Source organism: Vicugna pacos, chromosome X (genome assembly GCF_048564905.1).
Source record: "Vicugna pacos chromosome X, VicPac4, whole genome shotgun sequence".
Lineage (NCBI taxonomy): Eukaryota > Metazoa > Chordata > Mammalia > Artiodactyla > Camelidae > Vicugna > Vicugna pacos.
The window spans coordinates 6,770,471-6,784,834 of record NC_133023.1 but is presented as its reverse complement, the minus strand read 5'-3'; the positions used below and the strand labels follow the sequence as shown (position 1 = coordinate 6,784,834).

General features: G+C 43.4%; 1 protein-coding gene and 1 pseudogene across 4 annotated transcripts in view; one reads left to right on the top strand and one right to left on the bottom strand.

The window, feature by feature from the left end:
- Positions 1-11,770: 11,770 nt before the first annotated feature.
- WWC3 (WWC family member 3) overlaps positions 11,771-14,364 on the bottom strand; it is a 99,510-nt gene continuing 96,916 nt past the window's right edge. For all 4 annotated transcript variants that reach the window (XM_072956553.1, XM_072956550.1, XM_072956551.1 and 1 more), the window contains 2 exons: positions 14,017-14,144; positions 11,771-11,986 (listed from right to left, as the gene is read on the bottom strand). In XM_072956553.1, the coding sequence (XP_072812654.1) occupies positions 11,920-11,986; positions 14,017-14,144 (195 nt within the window). In that variant the 3' untranslated portion in view covers positions 11,771-11,919. The remainder of the gene's footprint in view (positions 11,987-14,016; positions 14,145-14,364) is intronic.
- On the top strand, positions 13,304-13,998 carry LOC140691973 (large ribosomal subunit protein eL32-like; annotated as a pseudogene).

The window sequence follows — 14,364 nt, the reverse complement described above, 5'->3', positions numbered from 1 at the left end:
GCAGGACAGGCCAGTAAGTCAAAAGATGAGCTGTTGGAGCAAGGAATAGCAACTTTATCCCAAAAGCCAGCAGACTGGGAAGATGGTGGACTAGTGTCCCAAAGAACCATTTTACCCAAGATAGAGTTCAGGCTTCTTTTATACTAACAGGGGAGGGGGTGTGGTTGGTTGTTACTAACTTCTTGGTGTTGGAATCCTTTGTTCTAGCAGCTGTCCACATAGGTCAGGTTGCGATGTTCCTATAAACCTCCAACAAGACACATGTTTTTCTCTGTTCTGCAACTTTTTGTCTCTGTATGAATGAAGAAGTGTTACACCTTAAAAGGTCAGAGCCTTGAGAATGGGCTCTCCTGTCTAGTTCGGGCTCTAGGCAACATTTTTAGCTTACAGCAAAAGCAACAGAATACAAAGGTTAAAGTAAAAGAAACAGATCCAATGTGGAGTTGGATTTGTTCTTTCTTATTAGACATGGAGGAAGGGGCCATACGCCGACAAATGTAAGCAGCCTCTGGAAACTGGAAAAAGCAAGGAGAAAGATTCTCCCTTAGAGCCTCCAGAATGAACACAGCCCTACTGATACCTTTATTTCAGTCCAGTGAGAGCCATTTTAGACTTCTGACCTCCAGAGCTATAGGAGCATAAATCTGTGTTGTTTTAAGCCGCTAGCTTTGTGGTCACCGGTTACGCAGCAGCGGTGCCTACGGGAGACTTGCCTCATTGACTCACCCGGTTCACGCAGCCGGAGCGCCGGGCGCACCCGCAGCGCGACGCCTGAGGGCCGGCAACACTTTGGAGCGACCTGGTGCCTCTCCCCTCGGAGCTTTCAGTCCTCGGGGACAAAGCCAGGAAAGGAGCCTTTCCAATAGTCAGTGGGCGGTGCTCTAACGAGAGCAGTGCTAGGTGATGTGGAAACACTGTTATGGGCAAAACTGTATCCCCCTAAATTCTCACGTTGAAGCCCCAACTCCCAGTACCTCAGAATGTGGCTGCATTTGACGCGAAGGGCTTTAGAAGAGGTGATTAAGTTAAAATGAGGTCATTAGGGTGGGGCCCTAATCTGACTGGTGCTCTTATAAGACCAGGACGAGACCCCAGGGGTGCAGGCACAGAGGGATGACCCTATGAAGAGGGAGCAAGAAGGTGGCCGTCTGCGAGCCAAGGAGGGAGGCCTCAGAAGAACCCAATCCTGCTGGCACCTTGACCTTGGACTTCCAGTCTTGAGAACCGTGAGAAAATACATTTTTGTTGTGTAAGCCGCCCAGTCTGGTGTTCTGTTAGGGCAGCCTGAGCTGACTAGTAGACACAATTAAGGAGAGGGGCCAAATGTATTCAGGGTTGGAGCGCACTTTCCACCGCCTTGAGAAAGTAACTCTAAGCCTATCAAAGGGCGAGTGGGACTTAGCACAAACTGGGGGAAAAAGAGGGGGGGCCCGAGAGAGGGAGAGGGTGCCCAGAGGTCCAGGAGGGGTTACTTGATGCTACAGTAACTGAGGCGAGTTTGATTTGGCCACAGTAGTGGGTTTTTTTTTTACTTCTTTGAAAAGAGAGAATAAGAAACATGCTACAGAGGATAAAAACATGCTAGAAAGATGTGCTGACAAAATAGGGGAAAAGTGTAATCTGAAGAGTTTAGAGTAAAACGAAAAAATGAGAAAATAACATGTGAGAGATTAACATAAACGGGAAATAGGAAAACTCAGAAATGAGGCGGAAGGGCTCAGAAAGGAATGAAAATGAAGACAAAGAACACAGAAGGAACACAAGAGGGCGAACGTGCTAAAGAGCACCTTCGAATATTAAAAGGTGAAAAGAACGGATTAAAAATTAAAAAGAAACGAGGGGCTGAAAAGGTTCTGAGGGAAAGTGACAAAAATAAAATATAGGCAAAGAAGTGCAAACATCCATGTAACAGGAGAACCCAAGGAAGAAAAATGAAAGCAGTAGAACTGGACAGATAGCAGGAAGTGTAATTACAGAACATTGTCATCAAATAAAGTCATGAAACTACCCGAAAGGGCGCACTGAAAACCGAACAACTTACTACAAATGGCCAACATGAAGGTGTGTGCTGGTAAAGATGTTGGCTTAAAATAAGAAAAATCCTCTGAGTATCCATGAAAAAGACTAAGTCACTTAGATGAAAAGGAACGTCAGTTTGTCATCAAACTTTGAGTGCATCACTTCACGGCAGAAGACAAGGGAGGAGCAGAGTTAAGATACCCGAGGAAGAAAAATGGGAGGCAGGGAGTTTACACCCAGCCAACCTGACTCTCAGGTACAAAGGCAACAGACACACTGTTATCAACACGCACGAACTTGGAGAATATTGTTCCCACAGCCCTTCTAGAAGAATCGATTCAGAACAAGCTGCAGACCACCAGAATGAGGACAGCGAACAATCAGGGGACTGCTGGTGGGCAACAGACACATATATGCATTTACCTTTAGAACTATGACAGGATAGTGGTTATACAAGACATGAGAGAGGATACAGGGGTCAGAGCTGCCCTGACAGTGAGGATACACGCGGTGATCAGAAAATGGGGCGAGGCGGGGAAGGATTAGAAAAAGGAGACTGAGCTTGTCCACGGGCTTCTACTTACGCTTCTTCAGATTGGACCCAGGGGCGAGGGAGAAGGGGGTTACTTGCTCTTTTCAATATCGTTCATAGTACGGAACCAACAGACATCAACCAAAGAGAGGAAACTAAAAAGAACATATAATGATATTAATATAAGGTAGCCATTAGAATAAAATGCAGACCTTTCTGAATACTGCACACATACATACATATTTGTATGCATACACACATATACAAACAGGCACACACATAGGCACACGCATACAGAAAGGAGAGAGAAGGGCTACAAAGTGAAAATTATATCCATTCATTTGAATACATATGAAAGTGACAGAGATGAGCCCATATGTAGCGATAATGTTCATCTATGTAAAATGTTAAAAGAAAACATTTTTAGAATATCTAGCAAACCAAAATATAACATTAATTTGTGTAGAAACAGATGTAGCTAAGACAAAAAGACTGAAAATAAATGATTTACAAAGATACACAAGAAAAACACAAATGCAATGAAAGTAGCCATCACATTTTTACTATCTGATATGGAAGAATTCCCAGCAAAAGGCATTTCAGAAAGATGAAGAAGCAGGGGTGGGAATAGCTCAGTGGCAGAGTGCATGTTTAGCATGCACAGGGGGATCCTGGGTTTAGTTCCCAGTATCTCCATTAAAAAAAAAAGAAAAGCCAAAGAAGGCCACTTTACGGTGTGCAAGGCTACAAAGAACAATTGACAATTTAAGAGTCATTAATGTTTATATGTCTAATAAGACGACAACAGCTTTCAAAAGTGGAAACTACCAGTGATGTGACTGATGTGTGGGAAAACAGAAACACTCAGACACATCGTCAGTACACCCAGGACAGCTCAAGGACACAGGGCCTGAGGAGACACACAGAAGACCTAGACATGGTCCATAATTAATAAAACAGAGCTTGGGTGGGTGTTCTGTACGTATAGTAGGCTGAATAACCTCCCTCCCAAATTCCTGTCCACCAGAACCTCAGAATATGACCTTATTTGGAAATAGTATCTTTGCAGATGTAATTATTTAAGGATCTTAGAGATGAAATTTATGGTGGGCCATAAATCCGATCACTGGTGTCTTCTAAAGAGACAGATGAGGAATATTTGGAAACAGAGAGACATGAAGAAGGCCACAAGAAGACAGAGGCAGAGCTTGGAGTGATGGGGCCACAAGCCAAGGAATGCTTGGAACCATGAGAAGCTGGAAGAGGCAAGGGAGGACCCTCCGCTAGGAACTTTGGAGGGAGCACTGCCCTGCCAACACCTTAATTTCAGACTTCTGGCCTCCAGAACTGTGAGAGAAGAAAACTTCTGCTATGCATGCATGTATGTACGTATGCATGTACGTATGCATGAATCAATTTCTGAACCTTAGTTATGCAAAAAGTGCCTGCTTTCCACAGAACATTTACAAAAAGGCCACAAAGAAAACCTCAATAGACTCCAAAGAATAAAAATAAGACAAACAGGATTTTCTATTTTGTAAATGAAAGTAGAAATTAATAACAAAAATTTGCAAAAAGTTTTACATCTGTAAAAAGTTTTTAAAGACACGTTAATAAATACCTCTTGCATCAAAGGGGAACTACAAAGTGAAATCATAGAATTTCTTAAGAATAATGATAATGAAAAAAACATATTAGTTGAGAGAGAAAAATTTCTATCATAAACTGGTTTAGGAATACAAATTTTTAAATAAAAATAAACATACCCAACTCAAACAACTACAAAAAAGGCGCGTAAATGATCGTGTATAACTGAAAAATTGTGCTCTACAGTGGAATTTGACACAACATTGTAAAATGATTATAAATCAATAAAAAATTTTTTTAAAAATGACTGGGAAAAAAACCAAAAAAGGCAAGTAAGTAACACACACACACACACAAAACAAAGGATTAATAAAAATAAAACAGTATTTCATGAGTTATAAAATAGAAAAATAGTACAACAAGTAAAACCAAAAGCTGGTTTTCTTTTATAAAAGAAAATAAAAGTTAAAAAAAAAATAACCCAGTAACTAACCTCGTTTTTTTAAAAAAAACAACAACAACAAGGGAGAAAACACAAGTAGAAAAAATTGGGGATGACAAGGGGGAAAGAACGATCAAAATGAAGGCAATTACAAACCAGTCTTCCATACAGCTCTTTACAAACAAATTGGAAAATGTAAATTAAATAGATCGTTTGCAAGGAAAATATAACTTGCCAAAACTGACAAGAGACAAATCTAAAGAGATCAATTTCCACAGAGGAAATAGAGAACGGTTTTTAAAGCTTCCCTGTGGAAAAAAAGCATGAAGCACATCCAGATGATTTCATGGCAGAATTCTCCCAAACGCGTCCTCTCTGAGCCAAGAAAAAGAAGACAACTTGCGCATTTGTTTTATGGAGTATAACACTGATCCTCAACCCGGCAAAGACTGCACTAAAAAAAGTTACAGTGTATCAAAACACTAGCAAACCAACTCCAAAGCACACTAATATCTATATATCATGATTTATTTTACAAAAGCAAGCGTGGTCTTCTATTAGGAAATCCATTAATATACTCAATCATGTTCTTAGAGTTAAGAAGGAAAAGCATATGATTCGTTCAGTAGATGGAGAAAAGGAATTTGAAAAATTCCAACACACATTCATGTTACAAACACTCAAGAAAATAGAAAATGATGGATTCATCCTTAACATTGTGTGTGTGTGTGTGTGTGTGTGTTAAATTCACCTAACATGTCCTAAAGCCAACATGTTATTTAATGGGTAAACACTAGCTTTTTTGTGAAAGCCTGAAAAAAGATATCTGGCTTTGAGAGTATGTATACTTACTTTCTGTCTCTATCTGGATTTTTATTTTAGGCAAAGCCTATCAAGAAATATGCCAAAGATAAATGAGTAAAACTGTAAAGCATTCCTAAAAGACACAAAATTAGTCTTGAACAAATGGAGATACATAATATATTCTTGGATAAGAGGACTGAATAATATAAAGATGTCAGTTCTCCCAATCTGTAAATGCAATGCTGGTAATGATTCCAACTCTTTTTTCCCCCTGGAGCTAGACAAATTGATTATAAAATCCATTTGGAAGAACAAATAAGCAAGAATAGCCGAGCAAACACTGAGGAAGAAGAAAGGAAGGAGGGGCAGCCCCAACAGACAATAAAACACACCAACGAGCTTCCATAATTCAAGCAGCTTCGCTCAGAAGAAAAGCACACACTCTGCAAATGGCCAAGACTCACAATGTGACAACATTCGATTGGTGACGTCGTGGGGACACTCACATACATTGCTGATGAGAATGTAATCGAGCAGGACCCTATGGGGCTTCCCAGGACAGCCCCCCACCCCACTATGTCCTCTGCCTGCCTCTTGTCTGTAGAAAAACTTTGGCCGTCTAGGCCTTCTCCGAGTTCCAAAGAGTAAATTTAATCAGAGAAGTGAGAAAATGCAGAAACAAAGGAAAACAGTCAAGCAAGCCAAAATAATAATAGTTTAGCCATTAAACAAAGTCAAGGACCTTTGTTTTTTTCCTCAAGGGCTATAGGTCATATTCTGAGCCATGTCCTTTGAGCTGTTTTGCAGACACTGAAGCCCCCACCAGGTGTAAGAAGTTAACTGCATGCTGACCACCAGCACGCAGACCACAGACCGGTTGGAACCAGAAGGTTAATGTTGACACCTGATGACCTCACCACCAACCAACTGGAAGAATGTCCGCAAGCTGACCGTGCCCCCCACAACCCCCTCCCTCACCCTGTCTTTAAAAATCTTACTCTTAAAGCCTTCAGGGAGTTTGAGTCTTTTAAGCGCTAGTTACGTGGACTCCTTGCAATAAACGCTGCACTTTCCTTCACCATACCTGGTGTCAGTAGATTGGCTTTACTGCGCATGGGCGAGCGGACCCAAATTTGGTTCAGTAACAAGAACGCAAAATGGTACGCCCCCTAGGGGAGAAATGTGGCCATACCCAGCGAAATCCCATGTGGATTTAGCCTTTGACCCAGAGATACCACATCTAAGGATCTATCCCCTAGAAACCCTGGCAAAAGTATGAAAAGAGGTCTGCAGAAGGGGTTTCATTGCTGAATTGTTTTGAATAGCGGAAGACTAGCATCACCAGGAGATGGCTGAATAAACTATGGTACGTCCACTGCTGCAGTGTGCAAAGGCAAAAAGGAATGGAGAATGCCTCTATGTGCCACTCTGGGGGATGTGGGGGTCGGGTGAATGCATTCTGCACATGGGACGGATGTGAATTTGAGGGAGCCAGAGGGCCAACGGTAGTGGGTTGAATGATGGTCCTGCAAAAGATATGTCCACGTGGAGCCTGTGAACATGACCTTATTCGGGGCTGAAAAAAAAAAGCGCTTTGGCAGAGGCAAAGTTGAAGATCTTGAGATGAGATCATCTCGGGTTAACCAGATGACACGTGTTTTAGGAGACAAGCGAAATGGAGGAGACAGCAACTTGAAGATGAGGGCAGAGGTTGGAGCGACTGTAGGGGGCTCCCAGAAGCGGGAGGAGGCAGGAAGGGCCCTCCCCTAGAGCCTTCGGAGGGAGCGCAGCCCTGCCAACTCCTTGATCTCAGAGTTTTGGTCTCTAGAATTGTGAGAGAATACATTTCTCATGTTTTAAGCCACTCAGTTTGTGGTCGATTGTTACAGCAACCAGTAAAGATGTTGGTGAACTCAGATATATTTACGAGAAAAAAGCAGGTGGTGAAAAATGTGTATGGTGTGCCACAGTTTACCTAAGAGAGGGGAGTGAGGACAAGCACAGATGTGTCCTTATTCGTGTATAGATACGTGCACACGTGTGCACTCCTGGGTATGTGCTCATGTAGCTGCTTATGCAAGGAAAGCCAGTCTTTCTTAAATGGTGACCTGTAAGGAGATTCCTTATTTTGTAGATTTGTCTTTGGAACCATGTGGCTATTTCACACAATTATAAAATAAAATTTTAAATCCAAAATGAAGTGAAACACCTGTGTTTCCAACTGGTAGCTTAGCCACACAGAAAGGAAATATTCCAAGTTACTTTCAAACACAGTGATTTGACTGCATATTCCTAGTGATAGACTTTAAGGGCTCAAGTTACTGAAAGAAAAATGTCAAGCAGTTTTCAGTCATTGTAGTATCGGTGGTCGCGTTGGGACTGTTATTCTGAAATGGTGGTTTACGTGTGTAACATGGGATAAAGCAAATGAGTCATTATATGATATCCAATCTTCCCTTTATCCTTAAAAAAATACTATTGATTTAAAACCCTAAAAACAATGACCAACCAAGCATTAGTGAATACCCCTGGCACCAAGCAACCAAGTCTCCCTGGAGACTGATGGTGAACCTATGTCTTGCCCCCTATCCTGCCCTGCCCCCCCCAAAAAAGGAAAAAAATGAACTTGAATCAGATTAAGCTTTTAGATTCAAAAACAGCTTTTTTTCCCAGTATTTATTTATAGGAAATAAAGGTCAGAGGAACATGTTAAACTATACCCAGAGTGTGGGAGACTCAGAACATGTAGCCTTGTTTCTTCAACAGATTACAAGGGAGTGGGTGTGGTGGGGGCAGGGAGGGATCCTGGGAATTAAACACAGACACAACTACAGTGAGACACCACTTTGCACCTATGAGGATGGCTATGATCCAAATGACAAGTGTTGGCCAGGATGTGGAGAAACTGAAGCCCTTGCACACTGCTGGTGGGAATATAAAATGGGCAGCTGCTGTGGAAAAGTCTGGCAGTTCTCCAAATGGTTAAACACAGAGCTACCATATGACCTAGCAATTCCACTTTTAGGTACAGACTCAAGAGAAATAAAGCCATATGTCCATACAAACCCTTGTACACAAATGTTCACAGTAGCATCATCTCTGTTAGCCCAAAAGTGGAAACCAACCCAGATGTCCACAACTGCTGAATGGATAAACACAATGGGGTCTATCCACACAAAGGAATATTATTCAGCCATAAAAAGGAGTGAGGTCCTGACACACGTACTACGTGGATGAGCCTGGAGACTACGATGCTGAGTGAAAGAAGCCAACACAAAGGCCACAGAGTGTAAGATTCCATTTCTAGGAAACGTCCAAAACAGGCAAACCCACAGAGACAGACAGATTAGTGGTGGCCAGGGGCTGGGAGGTCAGGGGTGGGATTGGGGGGTGACTGTTAATAGACACAGGGTTTTTTTAGGGTGAGGGGAATGTTTTAAACTGCACTGTAGCCTTTGCACTATGAATATACTAAACTCTGAATATACTAAAAACTGCAGAATTACATACTTTAAATGGGTGAATATAATGAAATGTAAATTCTATCTCAAGAAAGCTGTCCCTCCACTCCCCCCAAAACATCATAGACCTAAAAAAAAATCTCAGGAAACAGGTATTTGGATTCTGTTCAGTTAAAAAAAAAGAATGACCTTTGAGACAAGTGGAAAGGTGGACCATGGGTACCGAATGCTACTGAGGAGTTATTACATGTTAAGATGCAATGGGGATACTGGGTGTGTTTTTTTCTCTTAGCAAGATGTACTGAAACGTTTCCAGCTGGACCAAGAAGGTTCGGGATCTGCTTCAGAACACGGGAGGGCTGCATATGTGTTCCTTGTCCCATTCTGTCCTCATGCCTCGATTCTCATGTTGAAAAAAATTATATACATTTTAATATACTTAAGTCTCTGTAATTACATTTTAAAAAACCACACACATTTTCATTCTGTTCTTAAGGCAGGTTAGTTTAATTTTATAGAAGAAATATTTTCAAACAATACAAATGACAATTAGAACAGTGACAAAAATAGAGATGAATACTGATTATAACTTATTCCCACAACAGAAGGTACAATTTCAGTGGTGACAATTCAGTGATCAGATGAAGTGAAGACCAAATTCCCTTTTACTCATCGGACTGTTTTCTAAAGGACCCTGGTGGCAGACTTCGGATCATCTCCAGACTAACGCTGCTGACAAAACACGGCAGTTTTCGTATCACAAGGCACGGTTATGGACAAACTTCAACATAAGAAAATACCCCTTAAGACGCTAGGATTTCACTTTTCTGCTGGGTGGGATATTTTCCAGGGGGTGGTGGTCTTAACTAGTCGGAAGCTGCAACATCAACTCGAGAAAGAGAAGCCAATTAGGTGCTCAGTGTCCTGCCTGCGGGGCTGGCACAGAATCCACCACCTCTCCGTCCTTCAGTCCTTCATGTGCCCGGCTTTTCTCTCCTTGCTGACTGTGGTCCCACTCAGGTGCAGAGGCAGACAGATGCGGGAGGGAGGCAGGAGCGTGGGGAGAGGAGCAAACACAGCGCCCCTTGAGCTGATACCAAAGCGGGGGCAGCATTTATTTCTGGTGGGGCAAAGTGGGATTTCTTTTTTTTTTTCCTTAACTCTGGGGTGGGGAAGCACCACTGCAAATGGAAATCTGTACCTACTAGGCAGTAACATTTATATGAAAACCCTTGAGGGCTTCCTGTATTAGTGGAGTGGTTTTTCCCATGTCGCTGCTCCAGAGGGGCTGGCAGATCTGGCTCAACCCGCAACCCACTGGGAGCATCCCGTGGGCAGGGATCCCCCATGTCTGGAGTAAATGATGTGCTCCCACACACCCCAATTCTCCCTCCGAGTTTAAAGCTTCCAACAGCTGGTGGCAGGAGGTCCTGCCACCCCCTTGAGCTGCTCAGCAAGGCTGTCGCCCACGGGGCACTTCGGGCCAGGACTGATGTTTTGTGTGTCTCTACCTCTGTTGTGGGCATGTATACAGAGAAATCAGCAAAAAAAAAAAAGCGAGACTAGAGGCAGAAGTACATAGCGAGAGGTGATAACTGTGGAAAAGCAAAGTTTACAGTCTCACCACCACTGATGACTTCGCTGTCCGTGATTGGTCGCGTGTCATTGAAATGCTTTTACAAAACTGATTTTAATAAACGTGGAAAGGAAGGCGGGTGATACAACGGGCAGTTACAGATTAACGAGAAGAGAGGCTGCTGATTGGGGGGGCGGTGCACTGCTGGTGGGGGGGCGGGGAGGCCAGGAGTAAGGCTCCGGCTTCTCTGGCATTTGGCGTGGCTCACCTCACCCCTCAACCCAGGCCTTGTGCAGGGGAGTGCTTTTCATAGGTAATAAATATGGATTAGACAAACTATACCATTTAGTACTTTAAAAGAATGGTACAGTTTTATTACATAAGAATTTTTCCCTCGTGAACTAGTTCTAAGATTTCCGAAGAGATACTGGGTAGACCCCAGTGGGGGGTGCGGGGGCTCTGATTTAAAGCACACACTCTCCTGGGAGTGACTCGCTGGGTAAGTTGCGTTACCCACAGACGCCTGCTTCTTCAAAAGAGCGCCTTCAGAGGCGGTCAGGTCTACGTGGTGACTGTGTCCATCAGCGGGGCCACTGCTCCACTGAGATCGCGTGTTCCTACGTCTCCTCTCAGGTTCCATCAGGACAGAGCGGCAGAGCGGGGCTCCACCACCACCTTCCTGGTTGGTCAGGATCAGATGCAGCGGACTCAAAAGGCGGGGCTGCCCGAGGCCGGGTGAGGACGGCTATGTGGCCGGTCACCGTGGACAGGCCACGGGGGCTCGGGAACCGGCTTCAGACTCGCGGTGCGCGTGGAAAGGCGCACGGAAGGCAAGACGGAAACGAGGGGCCATCGTGGGAGAGCGAGGTCTGCCAGGCGCACACGGCACTGACTGGGGCTGAACCCCCGCGCGTGGCATCTTAACAGAACACAGAAGGTGTGAAACTTACAATGAACATGATAAATGCACACACGGGAAACGGACATGAGTGACGAGTTTAGCACAGAGCATTTGCATTTCAGGTGTGAGAAACAAAACCGGCCCCAAAGTTCCATTCTACTGCATGACAAATACTGAAGAACAAAATTTCAGTCTTAAAATATATCTTAAAGTCGGTATTTTCCTTCAAGGAAAAAAAAAGTACTATAAATAAATTACAATACAGTGAATTTGCCTGAACTCACTTCGTTTCTGTCTTCCAGCCTTTAAGTCAAATAAAACAGCGTAAAAACTGTACACTCTTAACATGATAGTTGATCTTTTATAAAATAACCTGTCTTCAGAGATGTCAATTTCACAACAAGGAAAAACCAAGCCCTGTTGCCGTCACTATTATAAAATATATATGTATAGATATATGTGTTTTGTTTTTATTTTTTTACAAAATGTGTATATTAATAGCTTTGCACAAATATTTTAAAGACAAATTTAGCTAGTCTAAGAACTTCATGAAAATAAAATGGGCAGATAAATACTTCATGTGTACAAAGCGCTGCATCAAACATCGTCGGCGGGCAGAGGAGGTACGTTAATCCTTGGTCTTGTAAAAAAGGCTATCTTCTCCCTGAGATTGGAGAGAATTAGAGGTTAGAAGCTGAGATCGATGCAATGAAAGCTGGCAAGAGGCCGATACCAGGGGTAGCTTTTCTTACTCATACAACACACTGAATTTCAATCCCCAGGAGCACATCTCACCTGTTTGTACACAGATTCTCTACATTTTAATAGAAGTTACAAAGCCCCATGAGGGCAACGGTTTGTCTCCAGTGCCTAGAACAGTGCCTGGCATACAGGAGACACCCACTAAATATTTGCTTTTTGAATAAATGAATGAATAAATAGAAAACCATCCAAATAGAAAACTAAGTCATAACTGAAGGAAGACATAGTATTTTATATTCTTTTACGATGAGGAGGTAAAAATTCAGGGTATAAAAATATTAAGGCTAAAAGTCAGGTACATAGGATTTCACCCTAAAAGGGAATAAAGCACTGACTCAAGCTACAGCACGGATGACCCTTAAAAACATCGTAAGTGAAAGGAGCCAGACACAAAAGACCACATACCGTATGCCAACACTTACACGAAAGGCCCAGAACAGGCAAACCCATAGAGACAGGAAGGAGACTGGTGGTTGCCAGAGGCTGACGGGAGGGTGGGATGGGGAGTGACTGCTTAACGAGTAATGGGGTTTCCCTTCAGGGGGATGGAAATGTTTTGGATCTGGACAGAGGTTGTGACTGTACTAAATGCCATGGAACTGTTCGCTTCAAAATGGTTCATTTTATGCTATGCGAATTTTACCTGAACTTTTTAAAAAGCCAGACAAAAAGAATATAGATATTAACTGTGTAATTCTCCTCATATAAAAATGCAAAAACAGGGAAAATTAATCTACACTATTCAAATGCAAGATAGTGGTTACTCTGATGTGGGAAATCTGGGGTTGCTGATAACGTCTGATTCTGGCCATGTAGTGTTAGTGACAATTCACTTAAATATTTCATACGTACCATTATGCACACTTTCCTGTATGTCTACTGTGCTTTAATCAGAAGTTAACTAAAGGGGGAGGGTATAGCGCAGGGGTAGAGCACATGCTTAGCATGCATGAGGTCCTGGGTTCAATCCCCAGCACCTCCATTAAAAAAAAGTTAATCAAAAAGACAAAGGCGATACACATATGTATATATATGTAAACCACTGTGTTGTTTACAATAGCAAACATTTGGAAAGAAGTGGGATATAAAACAGGTAAATTATACCTATCAGATGAGGCCAAAAAAGACAACAGTATGTGACGGCCTGGGGTATTTTAATTAAAAAAAAAAAGCTAACTCTCTTTCTTGGTGCTACCTACGGAGGTGGCCGTGGTCTCCTAGTCGGCATCATGGCCGCCCTCAGACCCCTTGTGAAGCCCAAGATGGTCAAAAACGGGACCAATAAGTTCATCCGGCACCAGTCAGACCAATATGTCAAAATTAAGCGGAACTGGCGGGAACCCAGAGGCATTGACAACAGGGTGCACAGGAGGTTCAAGGGCCAGATCCTGATGCCCAGCATCAGCTACAGGAGCAACAAGAAAACAAAGCACACGCTGCCCAGCGAAGTTCCTGGTCCACAACGTCAAGGAGCTCGAAGTGCTGCTGATGTGCAACAAATCTCACTGTGGTAAGATTGCTCACAACGTCTCCTCCAAGAACCGCAAAGCCATTGTGGAGAGAGCAGCCCAGCTGGCCACCAGAGTCACCAGTCCCAGCGCCCGGCTGTGCAGCAAAGAAAACGAACAGACAGCTCGTGTGCACACTGTATTTGTGTTAATAAAACCATGAAACTCAAAACATTTTTTTAAAAAACTAAAAAAAATTTTAAAAGCTAAGTGCAGAGTTCAACCCATATTATCCTTACAAGTGACATGAAAAGAACAGTGCTTAGAGAAAAAAAAGCTGAGTAAAACCTGCCAAAGCTAACAGCAGCGGGGAGTCCTGCTTTGTTCTCCTGGGGGTCGTTTTCAGTCCTGCCTTTACTTTTATAAGGACAAGGGTTTGAGGGTAAAGAGCCAGAGGGAAAGTGAGGCCCGGGCTTCTGCCCACCTGAACGTCTGCACTTGGATGGGCTCCTTGAGGTTCTGCCCGCGCAGCTGGCACACCCCTTTGGAGGCCTTCTTCAGCATCTTCTCGGCTGCCTGCTCTTGATGGAAGTCAAGTTTGGTCTGTCTTGTCTGGAACAGAGGATGGACAAGCTGGTTTGACTTGTAGTTTTCAGGAAAAGTGAGTGCAGCCCCTTCCAGCTCTGGGGACCCCAAGGGGAGAAAAGCCGGCCCGATCAGCAGGCTACCACAGGAATCCTCCTGGGAGCTCCTCTGGGCTCACGGCTCGCAGACGGGGGACCCAGGGACCCTCCCTCCAGGCCCCTCATACAGCTATGTTGGAACCACGGAG